Raw genomic sequence first — 27676 nt, forward strand, 5'->3', positions numbered from 1 at the left:
GGTTAGTGGATTTGACAGATCTCCAAGTGTCCCATAGCCCTGAGTTCAGCGAACTCGCTCCAGACACAACAGTGACAGCTGGGGGAGGGATAAATAAAAACAGTGTCTCTATCTCCATTACAAGACAGCAATCCAGACAACAACCCAGTAGCCTCCGAGCGCGCGTGTGCGTGCGTGCCAACACATCCACATGCAGCACATGCGTGAACACACACACGCAAACACACACACACACGCGTTTCCTCACACATTCACTCCTTCACACTTACTGTATTCACTGCTGCGAGGGCAACAGATGGAAAAACGAGAGAGGCGAGAAGAAGGCGAAAGCGGCACAGAGTTGAATAAATGCTGCTGGACTTGGCCCGTTAGCAACCGCCATTCCTCTGACAGGTGTAACATGTTTACCAAACAAACAAGCAACACAGATGTCGCAGAAATGAGAATGGTGACTTGAGGTTGCATGACCTGCGAAAAGAAGCCTGGTATCCAAGCTGGCATATCTTTGAGGGCTTTGAAGGTATTTCAGAGAGATGAGACGACTGCGTGCCACACCAGGATTGCAACAGTGTCTCGCAGAATTTGTCTTATGTTACTCGCCCCAAGCATCCCAGGCAGCTCTGGTTGTTAGCCGGGGCCATCCAGGGTCACGGGCACTGATGGGCAGTTTTTAAGCCTCTCACTTTCCCGATCACATTCCACTTCGGGGCAGAGGGGAAATCATCTCACATCACAATCAAGCAAAATAACCACTTGGACCCGTCGAGCTCGACATGGAGACTTCCGATGTGACCCGTGACCTCCGGGCAAAACCACTTGTTCCAGGCCGTCTCTCCAACGGGCCTCACGCTAACGAGCTAATTTGTTAATAGCTAATTTAATACTGTTTTCACACTCATCGTGCAGCTCATGCTTCCAGAGTAAGACTAAATGATCCCATTGGGAATTGAGGAAGGTTTTTTTACTCTATCAGTGTCAGTCCAGAGCAAATTTAATCACAAACAATCACATATATCATTATTTGCTTGAAAAAGATCCCAAATTAAGATATTTTAACTCGACATTATATTATTGTGGTACAGGACAGTACAGGTGGCATCACAAATCATTCAATTTTTTTATCCCCCAAAAAATATATATATATATACATATACATATACATATATACACACTGTATATATGTGTGTGTGTGTGTGTGTGTCCAGTGTTTATCCAGTATTGCTGATTGAAGTTTCTCTGAGCTTCAGTTTGAAAACGTGGTGAAACTCTCTGACACTGAATGAACTGTCACTGCATTGCTGACTGATGTGGCTTCTTGTTGGGGGTTTAGATTTCAGTGCTTTTTAAACTGGGTGCTTTTGTTTCTTGCACTTGTCTGACTGATCTGAAAATTTGAAGGTTTGTCTGCAGAACGAGCAGTTTCCTCCCGGTGGCTGCAGGCAGTCTGGAGACTCCCGTAAGCAGCTGTGAATGTTTGACTTTAGTCGGGTTTAATGTGTCCTCCACGTAAGCAAACACTGTACAAAACAGCTTCAACATCACGTCCTGACAGTATATATCTGCAGCCGTTCTGTACATCTATTATTGGAATCAGTCATATGTGTGTGTGTGTGTGTGTGTGCATGGCACGCCGGACCAGGAGAGGCTGCACAGAAAGCGTCCGGGGCTGCTGTCTGCTGCAGGGACGGCTGGCGGCAGTTGGGAGTAATTGATCTTTGCTCTTGTAAATTTCCAATCAGCCACAACTTTTCATAAACATCTTTGAATTTGATTGTCCTAAACTGGGCCGGCGGGGCATTTTTTCAGGATGGCGGCTAGCACCTCACGCCACCCTCGGTAGATCCGCCTCTGGTCCGTGAGCACAAACCGCCAGCCGAGCTCGATGTTCTACTGGTGGAAAATAATTGGGGAAAAGCACAAGCCATATTATCTAGCCCGAGGCGCTAACTTACCTTTCCAGAAAGGAATGCAATCATTAGCTTCGAAAGTCATTTATCTTGTGAGTCTATGTGCTGCTACTTGACAAAGCAATGATATACACTTACTGTACTGTATTGTAAGTGGAGTAAACTGTGATCAAAGAGTTTAATCCAGGGGTTCTCAAACTGTGGGGTGGGCCCCCCTGGGGGTCCAGAGAACCACTGCAGAGGGGGCGTGAAACTAAGTTGAACGAACATAATTTATGTAGGGGAAATAAACAAGAGTGTGCTGATGCATTCGTCCTGATCTTTATTTCAGTAAAATTCAACTTGGATCCTTTTTTCATTAGAAGCTTCCCCGATCAATGTTAATGACTCTCTGAACACTTTAATCACTCAGATTCATACATAAAATACAACACACCGTCATATATAACAGCTGCCAGACTTATTCATGATAAGATTTGGGTCAGAATGTGTCTAACCTTGAAAATATTACAGAAATTTACTGTAGTTCAAGTAGTTTAACAGTTAATCATCACACTGTTATTTGATCGTTGATGCTGTAGATTAGCTGAGAAGATTCATTATTTCTAACACCATCTGTCACTCTCATACTTCCACTACACTGTAAAACCTCATGTTGTTATGCGATCAAATCAAATGATCTTTTATCATTAACTTAAAGCAGCACTGATAATTTTTTTTTTTAATGTTATCAAAGGATCAAATGGCTGTAATGTGAAAGGGGTCATTCGTGGTGATGAACCCACACAGAATCATCACCTGACTCCACAGTTGCCCTCAGCTCTGCACAGCGGTTTAGTGTCTTCCAGCTCATTGTTTTGGTTTTGCAGTCCGCGACTCTAATCAGCATCGTTTCCAGCAGGCAGCTGTTTTCAGGCTAACCGCTAACACACTGTACGATATCTGCCCAGCACCAAACAGCACACACAGTCCGGGACTAGTGGAGCTTTTAGCAGAAACAGACAGATGCTCTTCTCTGAAATCAGCAGAGACTTCAACAGTAACCTTCCTCTGATAAAAGCATAGTACAGAAAGACATTTCATATTCACACCAATAAAATGTATTGTTTTTTGTACATATACGCTCATTCTGAATTTGATGCCTGCAACATGTTCCACAGAAGTTGGGTGCCTGTTTACCACTGTGTTACAGAAAGCCTTTGGGAGGTGAGGCCACTGATGGCCTCATCCCTGTCAATTATGTCTAATAATTATATATATACTAAACTGCCGCACCAGCATCCGTCTCATCTCAGCAGTAATTCCAGAGTACAGAGCGTACATGCAGCGCTGAGAGCCAATCAGAGCTTTAAATTCAGATGAAGTACCTCCAGGGCTAAATATAATGATCTCCAATGCAAAAAAAAGAGAGCATCTGAGGACGGATCATACACAACAACACACCCACGCCTTCTCCTGCAAGCACATCTGCACACACACCGGCCCAAATTCACTCTATGGAAAAGGAGCGAGTCACATCACATCTACTTGTCAGCCAAGTGAAATGATGCTCTTAGCTGGTACGAAAATAAAGGTTGACCGAAAACATGTGAAAAGGGGAGATTTGAGTTTCAACAAAGTTCATTTCAGACATGACAGAACGCGCGAACGGCATCATCTGAACAGTGAACAACGTAATCACAAACATTACATCTTCAGAAGCCTTCACTGTCGCTGCTCAGTGTTTTAGCTACCTGCTTTACCTGCAGCTAAGATAAAGTCACGACAATTAAAACGTAAAATGATTACAGCTACAACTGTCACCCATGGAAACCAAACAAAATAAATACACGCAGTTGGATATTTGTCAGATCCTCTGAATCGTCAGGTGGCCTAAATGTAAAACTCTGCATTTTCTTGAGGGGTTAAGCTGCACAACTTTATGAAGGCTCATTTATCCGGCAGTTAATCCCGTTCTGAACATCTTTTACAACTTGAAGAGCAGATATGTGGATGAGGTGCTTCGCTCCAGGCCAGAGCTGCGCTTGATCCAGGATTAGAGACACGTCCTCATTCTGGGAGGAAACGTGTTAACCCCTTCAAACCCTAAGGTTATGATACACGATACGGAGCTGAACTTAACCATATACTTTACCTTGTGCAATAACAGCTGCATGTTCTCCTGGGACACTCGCTACTTAACCTTGTTTCCTGAAGTGAAAACCTTAGAAGAGACTAAATGCTGCCGGCTTTAGTTTGTCTGCATTCACTTGTATTTGTCACTCAGGACTCGAAATCTGAAGCTTTAAAGCTATATTCTTAAGATTTTCATGAAATCAGATCCTGGTTTTGGTACCATTTATGGCTGTCATTTTTCCAGCACTATCAATTTGGATATTACCTCTCTATAGAGTAGTTTTCACTGCTGCTGGCGGAGTCTGCCATTCCTGTATTGGATTCAAACAGCCAACCTATGCACAACTGACTGAGAGGAAACACTGCATGCATGTAATCCAGCATTAGTAGCTGGATGGTGTGTGAAGCACACAGCTTTACTGCGAGGTCGGGACACTCATTTCTATTTCTACACATACAAAGGAGGAAAGTAATGTAATAAGCATTGAGACATTACTTGTGCTGCTGAGTAATACTTAGCAATATAAATAGTTTTTAATGAGTAACTCTTACAGCACTGTATCAGCTGTACTGCAATCTCAATATCAAGCTTCAAAATAAAAGCACCAAACTGGCAAAACATGGGTGGCTTTTATTGTGAAGCAGTCACAGGAAACACTGGATTTATCACTAAGCTGACCACGATCAATCATCAGAAATGTGTCAGTTTTAAATACTGCAAGGAGTGAAAACACAGTCAGGAGCAGCCCCAGTGGGCTGTTCCTCCTCATCAAGGTAACCTAATTTAACTGCTGTTGTGTGGAAAACTACTCACAGTGTGCGGCATGAAATCAGACTGTAGTTTCAACCTTTATTGATCAACTTCTTTATTACAATGTGAGTTTGTTTGGCTACACCAGTTGCTCTTCTGTTACATTTCTAAGCAGCTGCTCGATGAGTGCGTTTACATGTGCATTAGTATCCTGGTGTGATTATATTCAGGATTTGGTGTTTACATGGTTTTAAGCCATGTATACATGATCATGACAGTATCCAGGTTTCTGATCGTCTGCAGGCATGTTTTGATTTCACACCATCTCAGCCAAAAGTAGGTTACAGTCTTATCTAAGTTTCTGAAACTGGGAAAAACTGTTTATATGCGGAAAATATAACCAGGATCCTCCAAAAACTGAATCATAACCAGGATACTAGCGTGCATGTAAACGCACTGATTGAGTGCTTCCTGCAGTATTAAACCACACTTGCAGACACCAACAGTAACATCAGATGTCACTGACTCAACCTGTGCTGAAATCATTCATTTCACTGTGTAGCAACTTTAATTGTGTGATAATATTACCAAACTATAACTGCCGTGACAACAGGACATTGCATGATGTGGCACTGCATTGAGACTTCTTTCAGCAGACACAACCTCGTAATTAGTGTAGACAAAGCCAGAGTGTGATCATTCACAGATAAAGTGCACTGAACAGAAACAGTGCTCAGGATTCTGCCACAAAAATCTGCATATTTTACCACTAAAAAGCAAAACAGAACAAAACATGTAAGCCGATATTTTGTTGTGTGTAACAGACTTACAAGACTAACAGATGATACCGAAACAAGGCAGAGTGACACACGGTAAACACACAAATCAAGGGGAAACTCCAACACTGTACGCACTGTAAGAATACTTTACGAATGATAAAACTGAACTGACAAATGTGCCCCCATGCTCCAGTGAATCTCTAAGGGGCAGAATGGCATGGGAATGAGCTTTTAACAGAGACGCCGGGGGAGGAAGAAAGGAGTCCCATTGCGAAAGAGTTGAATTACCATATCACTGAGGAGCAAATACAAAGCAGCGGGGGATCCGTCATCCAGTGAAGAGCGGTGTTGAAATGTGGATATTTCTGAGTACTCAGACACCACACACTGGTAATAAGCAGCAGGGGAGAAGACACAGTTGTTTAAACCTCATACAGAGCTTCCTGAGAATACAGGCTTCAAAGTGACACAAACCTGAAAACGGAAAAATCTTTGGTCAATTGTAGAATCTGAATGAACTTTCTGTAAACAAACTCATCGACATGACGTATAAATAACAGCGCACAATATGAACGACAGCAAAGCTATTAAAAATGCAGAAGCGCTAGAAGCCGATGTTTCCTCGAGCCATGCTGTATCCCAGTCTGTTCTGGTTCCCGAGGACAGACATGAGGCCCACGTAGGCCTGGATAGGGATGCTCTGATTCAGGACCAGGACGCCGTTGGCCTTCCCGGGAACTGGCTTCACGGCGTGGGTTTTCTGCGCTGCATCCTTCAGCTGCTCGCGAAAGTTCTGGATCTGTGGACGAGAGGGGGGATCAGAAATATATCAGAAGTTCCTCTTTGCAGCTCTTTGATTTCTCGCCTTTTTTAAAGCCATTTTAGCAAACTGGAAGAGTGAAGCTAATTTAAAGCTACCAGCTAGTAGCTGTGTTAGCTTCATGCTAACTTCTATTTCTGGTGTGAATTTTCTGAAGCAGATGTTCTTATTTCTGCTTTTTTCTGTTTTTATTAATAATTTTAGCCGAGATAATTGTTCGAATCATTATAAGAAAAATATTTATGAGTGAGGATCATTGTCACTTCTGCTGTTCTCAGAAATCTAATGAGCCTGATATCAGTTGGTTGGGTTTACTGTGATCTTATGTGACTATGTGGGATTCAAAAAGGCTAATGGTTCAAACAAATACTAAATTCTACTAATACTAAATCACAAGTTGTCCCACTAAATAAACCAAATGGTCCCCAATCGCTCCCTACAGAGGAGCCACGTGTTCGAAAGATGATTTCTGTCCTTGAGCCGACTTTGAAAAAGACATGACGACGTCCATATGTGGGTGTTTTTCCTGCTGCAGCTTGCTAGTCAAAAGATGGTTGGCAAGCAACCTCTCTTGACTCAAAATGCTCAAAAGCTGCAAAAACATGTGGAGAAAACTGGGAGCGCAGACTCAGAAGGGATCAGGATCAGGACCGGACACTCAACTCTGATCCTGCTCTTACGAGCTTTGATGGGCCACAAGAAATCTGACATTTGGTGCTGTACAATTCTTGAACCATGTCGAGTTAGCCTTATTTCAGGAGAGAGGAGCTTGTAGCAATGGAGAAATTAAACATTCATTTAAACGGCAGTGAGATTGAAAAGTTCTTTAAAGAGCATCACAGCTAAGACAGGCAGTGAGTTATAGAAAACCAACATAATTACACCGTAAAACAATCGAACTGCACCCTAAAGCCATAAAAATAAATTAGACCAACCTGAAAACTAACATATCATGTTTTAAAATACCTCTGAAACATCAACAGCCAGCAGGGAGAGCACAGTTTCACCACAAATTAGACCAGATTTCACTCTTCTGGAGCAGACTGCAGAAGGTTCCAGACGGCTGCTATCATCAAGTGTTTTTTACTGGTGATCAGAAAACAGAAAACAGGTGTTTTCTGCGCTTCGCTTTTTATGCAAGTTCCCTGAAATCTTATCAAAGCATCTTTGCTCACCGCACCTGCAGACTTCTTTGTTTGACACTCGAATATTTCTCCACATCACACAATATTTTGCTTGGCTCGTTCTGCAGCGTGCGCCGCTCTCCGTCCAGCCACCTGATTCCCGATCGACCCCGCAGGTCATGAGTCATGGTTTAATCATCATGGACAATGATCAGCACCCTCTCCATCACACGGTGGACAGACAGCGGAGCACCTTCTCCCACAGGCTGCTACAGCTCCGCTGTCCAAGGGAAATCTTTCCTGCCACATGCCATTGCACTGTACAACAACAGCTTTAAAAAAAAAAAAAAAAAAAAAATACAATACTTTGTACCACTACTGTTTGCTACTTTTGATATTTTAATTATTATGTATATAATTTTTACTGCTTGCTATTTTGATATTTTATTCTGTATAGTTTGCTCTTTTTAGTCCTATTTCACAAATTTTCACTTTTTTCACTGTGTTATGCTTACAGTCATGATACACTTTGTTTTCTTTGCTGTAGATATTCTTATTTTTGTGCAATACTTTTTCATTACTACTGTTTACTATTTTGCTATTTTTATTATTATGTATATAATCTTTTTACTGCTGTTTTGATATTTTATTATGTATAGTTTGCTCTTTATAGTCTTATTTTAGAATCTATCTGTCTATCTATCTGTCTATCTGTCTATCTATCTATCTATCTATCTATCTATCTATCTATCTATCTATCTATCTATCTATCTATCGGCAGCCGAGGTCAGGGGTCAAATCTAAATAACCCACGTGCTGGAATCACTGAGCTGACTTCAGTGAGGATGTTCTTGTCCAACAAGGCACATTTCACGGTTTCATATCAGAATTAAGGCTGCAGGAAACACAGCATTCAAACATGCTGCTCGCTGGCTCAACATGCTTTTATATACACCGCAAGCTACTATTGGAGCAATGTTACCTTTGTTGTAATGAAGAAAATAAGACTTAAGCAAGCTAACTAAGCTAACTGCTGGCACCTACCTGTCCAACAGAAAACAGGTCGCTCTTCATCCTCATCCTCTCCTTCAGCGCTCACCAGTGGGTGAAAGTCAACCCCGGATTCACTGGAACGAGCTCTGACCTGTGGCCTCGCTACATTTGCATTTTTCTGCGCTGCATCCGGCATTTTTGTAGCTTCCTCTTGGATGCTACGGTCTGAACTTTTTAAAAAGTCACAACCTCACCTGCATGCTGTTATTGGCTGGGGGCTACACACCCACTGCACACAGGCTGCGGCCCAGAAACGTGCCAAACACAGCAAAACAAGAAGAAAATAAGAAAGTGCAGGCAGAGAGCAGAGTCTCTACAGATAAATACACCAGCACACACCTCTAGTGGGTCATAGGTGATGATTGAGAGGGATTACTTTTCTATGAGCCTACACATTGTTTTTTTTTTTGGAAAATCCTGCTTAGTTTACCTTTAAGACTTCCATTACATGGCATTCTTAGTAAATGTTCTTCCAGGTATTTGCGCACCTGTGCGAGTCTGTGAGGCTCAGTCTCCATTTGTGCTCAGCCATTGAAGTGTGTATAACTGCACCCTGTCTCTTACCGTGTGACAGCAGAAGCAGCATGTGCAGCATGACACATCTGAAACATTGCGAAACGTGTGTGACACTGTTGAAATTTCACTACAGGGAACAAGATTGCTCCATCCTCCTCCTGATGCTGAGTCCTGAGCTGTAATTGCTCGGGAACATCTCAGTTATGTTGAAATTCCCGTATACGTTTCGCAAACACGTCATTTATTTCTGTTTTGGTTATGAAACCCAAATCCGTCAGCACCAGCAGTCTGACTAAGTTTGAGTGCTGGTTTTATATTTTTTATACTTCATATCTGATAACTGGACAGTTTTTGAGTTGAGTTCTACTCCGTTGGAAGAGACAGATCACACATGAATGATATATAACGCCTAATTCCAGTAAGTCCTTTGTGTGTGATGACTCATTTGACCACAAGATGAAGAATCTCACCACGCTCTTGTGTTTTTGAGTGATAATAGTTAAGCGTCTCCATGACTCTCAGGGGACACACCTCCACCTGGATTAGTCATAAAATGAAATCTAATCAAATCAGTATTTCAACAGATACATTCTGACAAATCTCCTGCAGCTGTTCCACAGTTTCAGTTTTATGTGCAGAGATGTCTGGAGATATACGACTTTCAAACTTGTGCCAATTTTCACTGGAAAAAGTCCCAGTGATCGCTGTTGACAGTGAGGTCTGTGGATCGCTCCGAGTGAGCGGGACATTGTTCCCGGAAAGAAACGTTGCTGTTGATGTTTTCAGTTTATACGTTGGGGTTGTAGGAGAAATCTCAGATATGTCAAAATGTCAGCAAATAAGACCGCAACAACTTCCATGGCTCCACACCACCAGAGGTCAGTGAGAAAATGTCCCTTTTTAAGTGTGATTTGGTAAATGGACGATATTCAAAAAGCCCATTTCTAGTCTGACCACCACTCGAAGGGTCAAAAAGTCATGCATTCACCCATTCACACACACACACACACACACACATCTGTACGATGGTGGTTAGGCCACCTGCTCATTACATGCATTAACCAATGGCAAAGCATTTTGGGGTTCAGTATCTTATAGACCGGTGAGACCAGGGTGGACGACGACCACTCGATCTCCTGAACCACAGTCGCCCCATAATTTAATTTGGGTGAACCGAGCATTTCCAAAATTGATCCACTTACGTCACAGAGAGCGGCGAACGTGTCACTGATGTTCCTCACGGGGTGGCAGGTGAAGGTGATGAAGGGAAAGTCAGTGGCGAAGGGGTTCCACCTGGAGGTGAACGAGGGCTCTCTCAGCCGGTCCCAGTAGACTCGCACCCCCTCCCCCTCTCTCCTAAACACATGGAGAGACAGAGGAACACAAGTGACAAAGTGTCTCTCACTGACACAACCGTGTGACTAAACTTCAGACTCCACAGTTCATGTTGTCACCAGATCAATAACATTACTGACTGCTCGCTGCAGAAAAGGTCTCAGTTTGTTTTCCATTGAGGGTTATACACAGAACACTGAGCAGAAATGCTTTATTTGCCTCTGGCCACATTCAGAATAGCAACAGCTTAGAGGCTGTCAGTTATAAGTGACAATTATGTGGCATTGTTTTCACGTCTGGCTTTTATCCCAGGCGTCATGAAAGAAACCGCTAGCGCTGCTAAAAAGACGAAACAACCTGCAGTGAATGCACCACGGCTGCGTGGCTTCTGGCTTCGAGCTGCCACTCAGGCTGCAGTGACACGGAGGTCGCCATGGTTAGTCTTAGCTAAAGCTAAGCCTAGTTACCTTTTTTTCTCAGATGTTCAGGGATTGGAAAAACATGCATTTTTATGAGCTGATATCATGTTAATTTAGCTTGTTATCACATAAATAAACGAGACATCGGCTATAATTAATTAACAATGGAAGAACAAAAGACCATCTAAGCTAGACCTGCTAACTAGCCTAGCTTAGCAGTAGCACTGGAAATCAGACATTTTGGTGTGGTTAAGTCAACTTTAATGTAGGTATTTGAAAGTCTTGAATTGTAAATTAATTTCTATTTCAACATTAATCGCAAATGGACTTACAGACGCATTTCAAAACAGAAAAACCTTTGGATTGTGGATTTTTAGGTATTGCATATGACCTATGCCAATGAATCATCTGCCTAAAAATCCAAAAAAAGACATAAAAAAACAACAGCTAGCCAACCAGCCTGGAAACCAAAACCCTTTTTTCCAACTGCTCTCTGCCTTTAAGTACTTTACAGTAATCAGGTGCACAAATTAAAATGTATAGTTACCATCTGACATGAAAAAATGGCACTAATCTGTCCTCGGGGCAAATATTTGATGTGAGGGCAATCTGATGTTTACCAGGCTTAGAGGTAATCTGCAGTGTGTTCGTCATTGTCTCTTTCCTCGTTTTAAAGTAAATACCATAGCTTTTAATGAAAATGCCCCGGAGTCATATCTTTCCTCGGCCTAATGAAACCTCAGAAGACTGAGAGCACACAGACCTCCGAACACAGATCCCATCCTGGAAATGAAGCTGGTGTTGATCTACATGCAGTGAAGACACTTCTAATTCTCTGTTTACGGTTTGTCCATCATATGTGATCAGGGGCTCTCAGACATCTAAGAGTGTAACATCAGGAGGAGATACTGCGTCTTTGTTGCTGTTGGGGAGGGAGAGGGTCACAGAGAGTTCAAGACACCTTCCTCTGCATCTCTATTCAGGCTTTCTGCAGATGAACTGAAATGCATCACAGAAAACAGAGCTGCAAAAGTTTAAGAAAGAAGCCTTGGATATAACTGAAGTTCACAAATGAATACCTACAGACTTAGTGATGATTTGAACCATGCAAAAACAGTCTCCTTCAGTCACTCAGACAAAACATTTTGCCTCTATTTTCATCATCCTTTAATCATTTAAGATATTTTTCAAGCAAAAGCGCCAAACTTCCAGCTCCTCAGTCCTGAGCTGTTTTTCTCTGTCTTAAGTGTTGGTAAACTTAAAAGATCCAGTTTGCACCACACTCCTATAACATTACTGGACTCGCAATACCACAATACAACAGTTCAGAGTTTTAGACCCAACTGACTCAAGTGACATCACTTGAGGCAATTTATCAGACTTCCTCTGGAGCACAAGAAGGCTTTATCCAACTTTTTAACGGAGTAGTACTCCCTAAAACCGCTTCCTAAATATAAGTGATACGACTGAGCGAATGTTTTTCCTAACGAGGACGTCCTGACCTGCTCTGTGACGTGTCGCTTGCTTGAAAGATCGTTCACCTTGGTTCTAGTTTTGTGGACTTTTAGACAATTGCTTCACCTCCAAATCAAAATTGGTCAAAATCAGTGCTGGTAACATAATGTTTCCCTTTCCCCTCCAATCAGCAGTCAGCATGGACAATAACACACTCATTTAGGAGGCTGAGACACAACAAATTTAGATGATCCACAGCAACCTTTTTATAAGATCTACTTCCTTTAGCAAATGTTAGCTTAACATCGCTCAAATGTTAGCTTAACATCGCTCAAATGTTAGCTTAACATCGCTCAAATGTTAGCTTAACATTGCTCATTTTAAGAGTGACAATTCACAAGCAGCAGCAAACATCACGCTGCAACATCACTTGTAATATATCTGGACGATTTATCACTCTCTATCCGCTGGTACTGCTCACCAAGTGAAGGCTTGCTGGATGTGCTGCAGATAAGATTCACTCTATAATGCTGATTTGTGAAATGCTCGTTCACTGAGGCTTCTGGTCAGGGACTTGCTTCAAAAATCCTGAAAAGAATATGCGGATTAAATACTCTGGCGTAACAAATCTTTGTGAATTCAGGATGATTTTAACAAAACTGCAGGTGGAATCCTTTCATGAAGGAGTTCAGGCATTTTGAGCTACATCACCATCCCTCTGTCTTTGTAGCCGGCTGATCAACACCTGTTTAACTAAGCAGGTAAACAACTCCAGGATAAACCCCAATTCAAAACAGTAGCTAGAAAAACCTGCCATGACAGGTTTGACTCCTCAGTCCAACATAATTACACTCATAGTAGAGCAACACAAACAATACAGTTACAGTAGTTTAGTTGTCCTACAAAGCAGAGAGTAAGTCAGGTGGAAATAACTGACATCTGTGAATTTTTGCTAAAACATAAAATCAGCATCTGCATTTAAACATTCTGACCACATTAGTGGTTGCACTTATCTAGTTTATCTTTGGCGTTTTCTCCTTTCCTTAGAAGACGCTAACAAATTAGCTGGAAAAAAGGCAAATGCCGACACACTTCCGTCATACACTGATTCAGTATCAGTGACGCCTGTCAAGACTTCTTTGTTTCTTCAGGAGCTGTGCTTTGTTGAACCATTTCTGCTCCATGTTGTGCTATGCAAGTCATTTGACTGCCGCATACTTTTAACTCTGGGAATAAAGTATTTTTGTAGTTTTGACAACAAAGGCACACATCAGCCCTCGCTGCCGTTGTCACCTCTGCACTTGATGTGCGGATGTGCAAACACTGGGGTTTATTTAGTGCTCAATACTGTGTGTAGACATTGTAGACAGCTTTCAAGAGGCAACTTGCAAAACAATTTAACACATATAAATTGTGCAAACAGTGCTCATAAAGCGTAGCTTGTTATGGCAATCAAACAATCTGTTTCAGTCAACAGCTCTAACCTCTGATGGTTGAATAAGTCGGAGTCTGTGGAAGCAGTTTTATATATAATGTAGCTGCTAGTTTGCATAAAGAGGTAAAATATGAGGTAAATAAATCAGGATGCAGGCGATTTCCCAACAGTGTTCTGATTTCCTTAATGACCTGTCACACTGATGTGCTCATTTTACCACATATCTTGTGCAAGAGCACTTCCTGCCAAACAGAATTAAACACCTGAGGCTAAACAATAGTGGTGTAGCTGTTGATATGTCACGGTCCCAGGGAGGGGCTGCATCATAATGCAATCATCTAGCCCTGTTTACACAAGTACTTTCAAAATGACAATGCTGCTGCTGAACATTGTGTGCCTCCTCCACAGCCAGTGTTGTGCAGGGAGAAAAGGGGGAGGAAGGGGGAAAAAAAAGCTTGGTACAAAAGCAAAGCCCGGGCTAAAAGACTGATTATATTTCAGAAAAAGCGAGTAAGGATGGTGGGTTAACATTTGTACACATTGCCCTTTGTAAGAGCACACAACGATTGCCCTGGTATAAATGGGGATATAAAAAAGCTTTGGCAAATTCCACAGGTAAGCTATCACTGAGAGAGGGACCAGCCCAAACAGGCACAGCAGGGCTGGGCTTTCCAGCCAGAGGCCTTGGAAGTCTTCACTGTGTTTATGTGGCAGAGCTTGGGTTTGGACTTTCACTGCGCCTCACAAAATACAGAAACGGCGAGAGCAGGCTGTACCTGACAAAGGCTACACCTTTCGAAGAGATTCGGTTCGTGTCAAAAGACATTTCTGAAAACAGGCTTACAAACACCTCAAGACAAACTGAGGGAACCCACCCTCCACTGACCTTCCCGCTGGAGTTCCGCTTAATCCACAGCGTTGATACAAAACGCACACATGCATAAGAGAAACACTGTATTTTGAGCTTAAGGGCAAGTGACGAAAAAATTCCTCTCTGGGCTTTCAAGCGCTTCATACTCATAAGTCAACACACAAGATAAATATCAAGCCCAGCTCCAGTTGTCATGGCAAGTGTTCCACATTGTCTCAGAGCGAACAAACAAATCTGGTCTGATTGCTCAACAGAGCCTGCAGGTTTGTCAGCCATCCATACATGTATCCATCCAACGAGGATTCACTCAGCAGCCGAAAGGACTAAAAAGAGAGGAAACGGGTGGACAACTAGAAAAACAAAGCAAAAAAAACCCCACAAAGAATGGAGCTCACCTGTTCTACACAATTTCCCTATAATATTCAAACCTCTAAAAGATCACGGTCACATTATTCAGGATGAAGAGCCTATGAAGTCTGAAACACACAGCGATGTTACTGTAGATGTCATGACGCAAAAGCTGTGATATCATAGCTGCAGGCTGTTGGCAGATTTTTCCACCTTGAAAAGCAGAGTCCACAAGTTGAAAGCTGCTCCCAAGGTGCATGAATTTAGAGCAGCATGCCCAAAACATTATACGTCTATTGCTGTTTATCAAGTTCTGCTGTGCACCCTGGGAGCCGCCTGTGTGCAGACTCTGCTCCTGATCTGTGCTTTGTTTCTGGGGATTTCATTCTGCTTAGTGTTCAAACAAGACTCATGCTACAGGTAGAATACAATATCTGCCAATACACTGTTTTACATGTAAAGAAGTCAATTGTGATTTTACTACGTTCAAGGCTGTATTTAGTTTTTGACGATTTATGCAGTGGACATCTTCTTCATGAAAGTATAGTTGAGGTCATAGCTACTGGGAATCAGTCAACCAAGGAAGAAGCAAGCGGGAGATTTCATCTTCAGCATTGCAACTTTTTTTTTTGCTCATGTATTTGCATACTGTGCAATGCCAGTCCCTACTGTCAGTACGCCTACAAACTGTTGCAATAAACCCCAATAAGTATTTGGGGTTTATTGTTTATATGAAACCAAATTAGTTGCTATTATGGCAACAACTACTCTCCCACATTAAATTATACTGTACAATTAACCAATGTTTACACTCAGTTAAAAAAAAAACATTTAAAGCACCACCGAACCCAACAAATTGCACATATGACACACAAACAAAGAGCAAGTTGAAAGTGAAACATAAAAATGACAACAACGCTCAATTTGTTTGCACATCCAAACGCAAAGAAAGTCAAAGAAGACAGAATATAACTACATCAGTAAGGAAATATATGCTCGCTGCACTTATCAGCTGATGAGTATCAGGAGACAAACCAAAACCAGGTTTGAGGTCATTTAGAAACAGAAAGCTCTGACAAGCCTTCAACCGTAAAATGTGCTGTTTATTAGATCTGAGGGATTTGTTTATTTTAAAAGGCCAGAAATCATCGTCATCATTGGATTCTTTCAAACAAACACCCAGAATCCACAGATGTGGTTCTTTACAGAACAGAACTGCTCTTTGGTTGACGTAGTGGAACTTCACTATCTGCCTGTTTAACTATGTAAAATAATGCATTAACTTTTAATACACGTAAATGTTTGAAAACTGCAGTTGTACTTTATTTCCTGGGCTACAGTTTAAAGGGGCATTCTGCTGATTTTACAGCTGAAGTTCAGTTCACCCGTCAGGAAGAGTACTACAACAAGCAGGTGCAGGGGGGTTCTTCTTCTTATAATCTGTCTGCTGTGAGTCCCTCGACTTCAGTAAATGAGATACTTAATGTCTGCAGTGCTGCTCTAACCTTTCTTGACTTTCAGTCATGCAAGCTCAACATGCATTTTCTTTCTACAGTCGATCTTAGCGAACAGAAATTTGTCCAGCGCTGTTTTACAGCAGATTACTGAGCAGTAATTTAAATGAGAGGCGACCATGTTTGTGTAACCTGTAAGGTGCAGCTCAGAGTAAGACGCAGGAAAAAAAATGCTCCTCTTCAGCCTCATGACTTGGGTCCTCACTAAAATACTGTCCTTCACCATCTTTCTGTTGTGATTTAAGTCATTGGTTTGCATAGTTTGATTTGTTTAAGGAGTGAAAACAGGAGTCAGTCCTTGTTTAAAGGGAGCTGGGGGTGTGTGTGCACATTCTTCTTACCTGCTGAGGGAAGAACTGAGCTCAAAGCTCAGCATTTAACTTGCCTGTTTCTCACCTCAGACAGAGACGTGGCTCTGACTAAATTATCATCTGATGAGGTGTCCCGCAGCACATTATGCCGATGATATCTCAAATAGCGACTATGTACTGACTGCCCTCTGCTGTCTGAATGTGCAAGCTGCTTCGGTTTGTATAGGTGTGGTCGGGAGGCCTGCAGACTGAGAGGATATCTCAAAACAATCTAAAGCAAGGAGATTTTACACACTATTGATCTGTATATTAAAACAGCTATAAAAAATGAGTAATAAGCTCTCTTGTGTCAGAACTGGTAATGTGAGGAAGAAATTCCAGTTAATAAAATAGTTTTAAGGAGTTGAAGGTGGAGGCTAAATAAGGCATCACTCCCTCTGAAGCCTGGTTCAGAAAAAATCTACATCTGATCAGATGAGAAACAGAGGAGTGCAGTGCTGGGATTATTTCCAACCTTCATAAATATATATATTTCATACAACAGTTTCTAAAGCAACCTCTAGTGGGGCTTCTTTAAACCTCCACACCCAACTCTTTCAGACAGGAATAAAAAAATAGATGATGTGCTGGGTAATTAGTTTGTCTAGACAGTTTGGAAAGAAGGCACTTAAAACACATCTTTCCCAACAGATGCAGAATATACTGTGTTTTTTCTTCTCGGGCGCACCTGGAGAATGTGCGATGAAAACAAAATCATAAGGACTAAAAATACTGACACTCCCTCAACGCTTTCTATTGGCATCATCAAGGTTTTGGGGAGGCTGATGGAGCACAGACGAGGGTAGTGACGCCAAATAAGACGCTCCGTGGAGGGAGTTTGATATTCTTTGTTCTGAAGCTGATGGGAGCTCGGGGGTCAAACGTTCATGAAAGTGCTTTCAGTGTCATTTCAGGAAGTTTAATTCTATCAATTCTATCATAAAATCATATCTAAAGGAGGAATAGTTGCACAGGTTAGCACAATAATATCCAAAAGCAGAGAAAATCCAAACTACATCACTGAGGTGGCCTGTGACGTGACTTCACGGCATTTTACAATCAAATGTTGTAAGAAAAGATCGCTAAATAAACTGAAAACAAAAAAGACTGACAGGCAATTTATATGTTCAATAGCTCAATCAGTGCTGCTGCAGCAACAGAAAAAGGGGAAAGTGCTTGGCAGCAATGGTGCAACATTTAATGCAATGAAACGGCTTGATGTGGACAGAAAATGGCCGAGCATTCGTGACGTAACTGTGAAGGTGTGAAACGCGTTGCAGCCCGTGCTGGACCGAGCAGCAGTGATTCACACCGACGGTTACAGAGTCATCCATGTGAACATCAAACTGATGAAGAAATGTGATGTGGCGTGCTCCTGCCCTGAACCGCCTCTACCGAGGGTGCACACTGACATCAAGTGGTCAGATGACAGCTGTAGATATCCCGACTTCTCACACGGCTGACTGTGAACAGCAATACCTCGAGTAACAGTCGAGAGTCGTTACCATGACAGCTGAAAAAGCAGCTGAATCATGCTGATGTATTTATGTGGTGAAATGGAGACTTGCTTATATGTAGTTATATTTACTTGCTTTCAGTGATGAATGGCATTGTGGGGAAAACATGTATTTCATCCCCGTCTGAGCTTTAATACAACAAAACTGAAGCTGCCTTGAATATCTTCGTATTTTCTGAGAGGTCTTCAGAGCAGCCTGTTGAGTGTTGCTCGAGCTTTTACCTCCAAAGTAAAACGCATGCACACACGTACAGAGTAAAAGATTCTTCACACACAAGACCCCAGCGAACACCTTAACAAATTAGTTTGACATTTTGGGAAATGTGCATCGATTTCTTGCTGAAAATTCGATGAGAGGCCGAAAACTACTCGTATCAGCCTGATAAAGCAGCTACAATCAATATTTTTATATTAAAATGGATCACATGAAGAGCTGTATCTAAACGGTATCACTCACAGATAATTATTACTCAGCGCTGCTGATCCCCTCAGCTAGATGGAGCTTTATGGTGTCTTTCAGCTCATGGTTTGCTTTTATTACTGCCTGTCATTAAATATATCATCTTTGTGCTGCTTTGAAGTGATTACATGTCAAAAATGATCACATTCAGGTTACTTTTTTGGAATCGTGGCTGTTATAAATCCTTCATTCTTCAATGCGTACACACAAAACAAACTCAACATGGCCTGCACACTCACAGTATCAAACAGATGTTGGTCCCAAGAGTTAGAACAGAAACAGGCAAAAAAGATGTTGAACGTGCTGCTACCTCTTCCTGGAATAAAGTAAAGACAGACCTGAAACCGCTGACTACCGTGAGGCACTTTAAGTCAAATTATAAAGGTTGGTGGAAACAGTTGTCCTGGTCAATGTGACTGTTTGTACCTTTGTACCTTTTATGCATCATAACAACTAGATACTGCGTTCACTCATTTGTAGCATGTGACAGTTGCATTTGTTTTATTGTTGTAACAATGTTTTTAAGATTTTAATCTCAGTCAGACTTTTACCAGGTTAAATAAAGATAATGTGAAAGATGTCAGTGCTGTGGTCATAATGCTTGTCCACTAACCCCAAATGGGCAAAAAATTGGCTACAAATGCATAAAAACTTGAATCTGGCTATAAATACATTATAGTGTGCCATAAACCATCCGTGATTTTTTTATATAGTGATTATAAACATTAAAAAAAGGCTTAAAATTAAGTGTTACGGAACAAAAACTGCATCATTAATGTAGCAGCTGAATAATCTTCACTGCCTGACTTTTAGTACTTTTCTCTCACATTGATTTTGTGATGCGGAAACGAAGTCTCATGTACTATTACAGCGGCAGGAGGATTCATTTTCATATATACACGAACTTTACTGTAGATCAGTTTCTGCCAAAAATAAGACAGAATGACCTAGACGCAAAAAAAAGGAGACACTTCCTGAGGGAGAGCCAGAGAGGAAGAGAAGGAGAAAGAAGGAGGAAGCTGTGAAGATGAAGACAGAAAGAGGGAATGTTTGAGGCTCGAGTCTTTCTTATTTGAAACCGTCTCTTTGCTGTTGGACTCCCGGGTGGCTTTCACGAGCGTTTTATGTATAATTTAACGTAATGTGCAGAGATAAAGCCTCCAATAAAGGCAGCGCTCTCTAAGCTCTTCACAGCACATTACGTTTTATTCATCAAATTAGTTTTAGTTGGTTTGGTATCCCCTGAGCCGTCTTTAAAAGGTTTAGATGAAAGGACTACATTAATTTTGCCACTAATCAGTTAAGCGACAGCTCCAAGTGACAGCTATGCACTCCTTACCCCCGAAAAACTCTCCGCACACGCGCCTCTCAATGCCACGCCTGTTCCAGCTCTGCTGTCCCTGAATGCTCCCTGCACCAGTCCTCTGCATGCACCCCCCCCCCCCCCACCGCCACGCAGCCTTCTGACGCTGCCCTCAGCATCATGTCACTTTCTTCGCTGACGACTCAATTCACCGCCGATATCTGTTAGCGAATCACGCGCACTCCTGCCATCTTTAAAATTCATCGAAAAGGCTCCATTTCTCATTATGTGAAAATGTGTTGTGTGACATGTTGCTTTAAAAGAAGTTATTAAACAATTACATACTAGTAAAAACTGTGATTATGCATGTTTTAAAGCAGAGGACTGGGACGTACTCTGATTCTGCAACTACTGTCTGAGGTTTCTTTCAGCAGCAGCACTGATATACTGCATATAGACGGATGTGCAGCTTTTCCAACAAGCCGTCAGCCTGATGAACAGTTAGCAGTCGTACAGTGTCACCAACCGTCTGACACCAAAACATCCACTGGCCGGTTAACATCCATTAATGCACAGTTTTTAACATGTGTGTTTACCACTCACTGTGTGTGTGTGTATGTGTGCATATACTTGACCCAAGAAGCTGATTCTGATTCTGATAAAAGAGATAAATAATATACTTTTTCAGCTGTTCCCAAATAAAAATACATAAAAATACATAAAAATACGATGTCAAAACGAATAAAGCCTGTGAAAACTGCACACGGATCAAACACTTTAAAATTGACATCCGTCACAAAAATTCTGCTTTTGTGGAGCACATCAGAGCACAGAGCAGATAATTAGGGCGAATATTTATAACTCTCCAAGCAGTTTTTATATATTTTTTAATAACCAACTAAACACTATGAAGACCAATTTTAAAGTAGATTGACTGAAAATGACTAAAGCTGATCCAAAGCTTTCTCTATAACACACTCCTGTTATCACACACTGTTCAACTGCCATTGAATATGTTTAGATTAAGTTAAGGTGTCAGAGGTTTGCTGGTTCATTTCCCTTCATAAATGACAAGACATTAACCTTCTGAGGTTAAAGCTGCAGGTTTTACGGGTAGGATACAGGTCTACCCGGCCTGATTGATGGCTAACGAGGGCACTTACTGGAGCACGGAGCGCTTTGGGAAGCTGAAGGGTCCGTGGGCGATGCGGTCCACAAAGTTCAGGGGGATCCTCTGCATTTGCTCACAGTTGAACATGACAAAGTCGTACTTGAAGACCAGGAGGGAGCTGTCGGTGATGAGAACGAGACGCTCTTTCTCATTGTTCCAGTGATCCACCCTGAACAAGAGAGTGTGTTAGACCTGCAGTGAAAAATCCATTTTCTGCACTTAGATTTTACATTTGGAACAAACAGAAAACATTGGTTTACTCAATTCTTAACCATGGTTGCTTTATTTTTAATAATGTTATCTGTAAGTATTGTGAGGGAAAGGAGGCAAACGATGGCAGGAAAGAGCATCTTTCCTACATTGTGACCCATCTGACCCCTTTATGTCTTTATCTATACAGCGTACAGGGAGTAGCTGTGGTATTTACATACAGCTAGTTAAAACTATTGTAGTCTAGTATAAGAGTTTTGTAAAAAACCCTCCCTTCATGAAGGTCGTAATGTTCAGAAGTGGATGTTTCAGACATAAATATTACTTATTCACCTTCCCCGTCCTATTAATCATCAGTGGTCACAACATGATTAAAGGAAGAGTTCAACATTTTGGGAAATATGCGTGTTTGCTTTCTTGCAGAGAGTTAGATGAGAAGATTGATACCACTCTCACATCTGTATGCCAGAGGAGCGGCCGGTTATCTTATTTTAGAATAAAGGCTTGAAACTGGGGAAAAGAGGCCCACTCCAAAGATAAAATGTCCGTCTGCAGCACCTCCAAAGATATATCTTGTTAATTTAATCTGTACGAAATCTAAAAAGGACAATTCACCATTTACAGAGGTTAGGTGCTGGATTACTTTTTGGCCAGAAACAGTTTCCAAGCAACCAGTGGTGACTTGAGGACTCCTTGTGGGGGTCCTAAGTCCTATGTTGGAAAGCCCTGTTATAGAGAGTGATTTTAACTGTGTGTTTGAGTCTTTCAGCATGAAGTGCACTTCTGATGTTAGTATTCTGCAGGAGGTTATCTGAAGTTAATACAAAAAACACATATAGCAAAGCTGCTCAATTATGTACTGTAAAGCCTGACAATTTCCAAAAATGCCCTTGGCAAAGATCATACAATATGCATGCGAGCATTTCTAAGTTCCTACATTTTTTCCAACTAAAAAAACCAAAAAAATCAAATTAACAGAAACACCTTTAAAGCAACAAACTGAAGTCTGCTTTCCCTCCACAACGTGTGTTCAAAAATGTTTAGTTTACTAATTTAGGTCCCAAAAAGCATCATCTCACACACACTCGCCCTCACCGCTGTGCACACAACTAATTCATGGTGGCATGGATTCTCTTGGAGAGGCTCTCTTCCTTACGGCCCACTGAGCCGGGTTCATGTGGCCAACTCCAAGTGAAACACTCTTGATTGCTGCTGGCAGCCGTAGGCCAAAAAAGACAGTTCACTGAACAGCCAAGGCATCATGGGAAAGGTGTGGGTGAAGAGCTTTGACTGTGCTAATGAAATGAGTTAACCTTGAGTGGGCACGGGTGTCGTGGACGGTACAGAGGTGCCACAGAGATCCAGGATCAGACTGTGGGCGTCTGACACGCTGCTGCTGCTCGGCTTGACACAACAACACAGCGCTAGTCAGCGAGATGCTGAGGCCTGAACTGATGTATCTCTGCAGGACATACTGGGATACTCAGCGGCACACAAAGGAATAGTTTAGCATTTTGGGTAACGCACTTATTAACTTTCTTGCCGAGAGTTATGAGAGAAGATCGACACAATTCTCATGTCAGCCGATCAGCCTAAATTAGCATAAAGACCGGAAGCAGGAGGTAACAGAATGCTTTTTACTGTCTAAAGGAAAAGGAGAAATAATGGCTAGCGGCACATCGACAGCTAGCTAATTAACATGTTATATCTCAGTTCTTAATCCATATAAAAGCCTAAGTATTAAAGTATGTCATGTTTTTCCTACGCTAACTGGCTACTGGCTCCACTGTGGCTTTATATTCAGCAAACAGACATAAGAGCGGTGCTGATTTTCTCATCTAACTCTGAGAAACAAAACATTTCCACCTCCTTTTTTTGTTTATGCTAAGCTAAGCTTTGTATTTAGCATACAAACTGTGTTCTTTTCACCTAACTCTAAGCAGAATAAAATAATATTTCCTAAACTCTGAACTATTTCTTTCCTCAAACTCAGCATTTTCAACAAATATCTTCAATTAATTTTATTTTCCTGACAATCCACTGTTACTGAAAATTACCACGTATGTACTTTGACACTGTTTGTAGAAAATACTGCTTTGGGCTTATTTCACATACATAAATAAAACCACCTACTCTATTTCTAAGTAAAAATACATTCCTTCATGGGCTTCGTTTACAATCTCAGAAAATGCATAAATGAAAGCCAAATAAATCCTAAAATCAAGAACAAATCATAAAAACAAAAGAGGATCCGTCACAATGACAACAGATGAAGTGAGATCATCTTACTCTTTCTAAAGCTACCGACAATCCTCTGCAAAGCCAGATTTGAGGAATATCTCATGCTTCCCTGACATTAGTCACCGACCTCCCTTGGGCAAATTCAGCAGCCGCGCCACTGAATTACCATATAATGCACTCTTTTTGTTGTAAGAAATCCTACAGCGGTTTCTGCAGCGATGATAACTGCAGGCCAAATGTAGGACAAACGCTAACGTGTGCTGGACAGAGCTGCATAAATGGGATGTATTATTCATTCTCACATCGCCAGCCTTTTAAATGTTTCCTGAAAGCTTTTCAGGAGTGATACAACCTGACATATGAAAGTGCACGTGGTGAATGTCCTGCAGTCCCTTCATTTTGCTCTGCGATCGAGGCAGTTAGATCACTACCTCTGCATTGAATTAGGAGATATTCCTGGAGTTTTGGGTTGATAAGAGATTGATATTTGGTTTAATTATGGGCCTGTACTGTAGTAAATTATGAATGTGTAGAATTTAAGACAAGCATCCACCCTGTCCCTGTGGGCAGCAGGTTATTTCCAGCACATATGTTAATGATGGATTATGAATGAGAATCACGATACTGTAAACTCACTGTGCATTTACTGTGGCACTATTACTGTCATACTGTCAAATACTCTGAACACTGAACATGAAATATGGATGATTTATTTAACAGATTTATAAATTAGATTTATTTGGATAATTAAAGTAGTATTTATTTATGTGCTTCTTCAGTTTCCAGCTGAGCAAACACCATCTGCTGATGAAGGCCATGAGATGCAGCTGAAAACTGAGAGACCTAATAAGTGGGGCTTGAGTCACAGCTCTTTCATCGATATAATTGCTGACAAATAGATTAAAAACACTTTAACATGTTCTCATATGTACTTACAACTATATTATGGTGTTTTAAAAATCATTTATTAAGTGTCTAAATATTGCTTATAAATGGTAAATGGAGGTGTTGGGGTTAAAGTAAAGTGTTACCAAAGATTATACAAGGTTTTCACTTTGCATGACAACACAAACACGACGCTTTGTAACAGAACATGGCATCATGAACTCACTCCACCATCAGCCAAACGCTGTGAACGCCGCCATCTACTTCTTTATCCACCAGAGCTTGGACGTCTTTGATGGCCTGATTCAGAGTGCCAGGCTGAGGAGACAGAAATGCACGGGTGTCACTTTCTAATTTTTCCATTGTGGCAATCACAATGTGTGCGCACAAAGCTTAAGGGGTAATCTTCAGGCGGATGCGCAGCTGGGACTGGTAGTCCAACAAAATGTCAGCACGTCTGTGCGTCAAACACAATAACAATAAACAAAAACACAAAGCCGCGGTACATGAAGATGACTGCGAATGGAGAAAGCTGAGTGTGCAGCTTCCCGCACGAAGCTGAGTAACTCTGGTTTTTGAAGAAACAAGAGAAAGCTTAAGCACATAATACACTACACATCCAAAGGAGCGTTTCTGTTTTCCAGTGCAAACCATAATTTCCATCCTTGCACTTTGCGATTTCTCATTTCAAAGTCAAGTTGGAGAACTTAAAAAGATTACGAGTTAATACTGAGCAGACGTGCAACGTATGTGTCGTCCCAAACTGTTTGGTACATGATGTTCAGTTCAGTATGTGACTTCCTCGGTTAAGTTCGTCCTGTGACCCAATTACTGTCAAAATAGTCTATTTATGTCCACATACTCAGACATGAAGAGCCGAAATTTCAACAGTCAGCTTACCCCGGTTAGTCAGGCTCATACAGTGTCGCTGCTCCGCCGTATGTGAGCATCACGGTTTCCCGTTTAGTTACAGAGAATATGGAGGTAAAACCGAGGTACCGAACTGTAGACCATGTGTAGCATTAAACTCCAAATACTGAGGGCTCCTGACAGTTTCACAGTAATCTGAAACTGGTGCTGAGCAGCCTGGCAATTAATGGCAATTAAATTACCTCACATCATATCTTTACAATTTCTGTGCCGCAAATAGTTGTTACTTATTGTACAACATTTACACAATTATTGATATCTAAACAAATACGAGCCAATACATCAGCAAAATTAACTGGTCTAGCCCTTAAATAGAGTTTAATCAACACCTCTGTGGCACAGTCTCAACCTCGTTACACATGTTCGTCTCCAGAGAAGATGATTGCAGTTATTGCATCAGAATGAATTACTCAGCGATTTACACAGTGATGGAGGAAGTATTCAGATCCTTTACACAAGTAAAAGCAGTAATTACACAACGTCAAAAGGCTTTGTTACCAGTAAAAGTCCTGCAACCAGAATTTTGCTTGTGTATTCACGTGCATTATCTGCAAAATGTATTAAAGTATTAAAACTAAAAGTGCTCATGTGCTAAACAGAATGAGCATTTTGAAGGGTCATTTTGTTGATTGTACTCTTCTGTAAGAAGGATTTTAACGCAGTAATGTTATACTGTTTGGATGTAATCTACACAAATGGATTATATCTCATAAACTAAGATGATGTCTTGAATGAAAAATCTTTAATGTTATTATTTAGCATTAAGCTAACTCTGGTACAATACATCAATGCTAAGCTAACGTTTATGTTTGATTAGCCCTTACACATAACATAAAAAATATATTAACTACATCATCTAAATGTGAGATGAATTGTCTCTGAAATGTGGTGGAGTAGCAGTATAAAGGTGTAAAAAATTATAATATTAAAGTGACATTTAAATACAAGTTAAATTTAAACATGAACCTAGCTTAAGATAAGCTAGGTTCAAGTTTTAAGCTAGTTTCAAAAAGGCTCAAAACTACACGATGTGACATTAAAATTGGCAGAATTGTTCTGTTGTCCTGTGGAAGTCTTTACCCTCAACACGAAGAACCTCCTGAGCCTGAACTGGTCCGGAGTGGGGTCCACAGACAGGTCGACCCGCTGGTAGGGGGCCGCTCCGCCCTCCGCTGGCCGATCCTGCGTGCCCTCAGCGCGGACAGCGGGCGGCTTGTCCTCCGGCCCGCCGGATGAAGAGCTGAGCCGATGCTGCTGCTCCTCACCTGGCACTCCTTTCTCCTCAGCCTCTGCCATGATGGAGCTTCACAACACCTGGAAACATCAACGACACTTATGTGCAGCTATTGATCACTCGAGTCCTCCAGCACATCCTGAGTCTGAGCCACCGGAGGGAGCCTCTGTCAGCCGTCCCCCCCAGTGGAACATGACTCAGGACCTGATGTCGCTTCATTTACCCCCAGAGACACCAAATCACTTTCGTTGAACACTTCAAAGTGATAATAAAGTAATAAATAAGTAAAGGATGTACACACCACTGGGTTTGAGGTCGCGTTGAAAGGTGGCGGCAGCAGCAACAGGTGCTGGACTTCCTTGTTCCGCGTGCAGCACTTGTTTTAAAGGGCGTCGACTGCAGCAGAGGGCAGACCAGGCTGCAGCTCAGATATTCACACACGAAAGCGTTTCAATTACCGCGATCTGACTCACAGCGGGACAAACCGTCAACCCTGCGCCACCACACCTGGGACACACCTGCACCTGTGTGTGTGGCGGCTGCACCTGAGCTGCTGGTTTTATTCTGAGTGCTGTGCGTCTGTGTAAGGTAACTTCATCCACATGTGCATGAACACAGCACTCATTTCACTCTTTTATATTGTGTGGAGGCGCATTTTCTGGTCATAACGACGCCTCTTGCTGCAAGTTGCAAAAATAACCTCCTCCTTGTCTGGCAGGTAGTCCAACCTTGCTGAGAAAAGAGAGGTGACATTTTATTGTATTTATTTTTTCCCTGTGTTTGCTCACATCACTGCAATATTTTGTCAATTTGGTTGTTACACGAGAAAAAAAATGCATCCACGACTTTCCTTATAGTAGATATTTTACATTTTGCAATACAATGTCTGTTCATGTTTTTGCTGATATCAACAGGTCATGTGAACTCTAAAACT

At 41.6% G+C, this 27676-nt stretch overlaps 1 protein-coding gene across 1 annotated transcript; it reads right to left on the reverse strand.

Moving 5' to 3' along the window:
• Nucleotides 1–4667: 4667 nt before the first annotated feature.
• Nucleotides 4668–27198, reverse strand: tprg1 (tumor protein p63 regulated 1). The gene is made up of 6 exons (XM_041935158.1): nucleotides 27044–27198; nucleotides 26589–26822; nucleotides 24805–24896; nucleotides 21235–21411; nucleotides 10268–10421; nucleotides 4668–6351 (listed from the first exon to the last, which is right to left on the reverse strand). Exons 2-6 carry the CDS (start codon nucleotides 26802–26804, stop codon nucleotides 6157–6159), a joined length of 834 nt encoding a protein of 277 aa, XP_041791092.1. The 5' UTR covers nucleotides 26805–26822; nucleotides 27044–27198; the 3' UTR covers nucleotides 4668–6156.
• Between the last annotated feature and the right edge of the window lie 478 nt (nucleotides 27199–27676).

This window comes from Chelmon rostratus, chromosome 4 (genome assembly GCF_017976325.1).
Source record: "Chelmon rostratus isolate fCheRos1 chromosome 4, fCheRos1.pri, whole genome shotgun sequence".
NCBI lineage: Eukaryota > Metazoa > Chordata > Actinopteri > Chaetodontiformes > Chaetodontidae > Chelmon > Chelmon rostratus.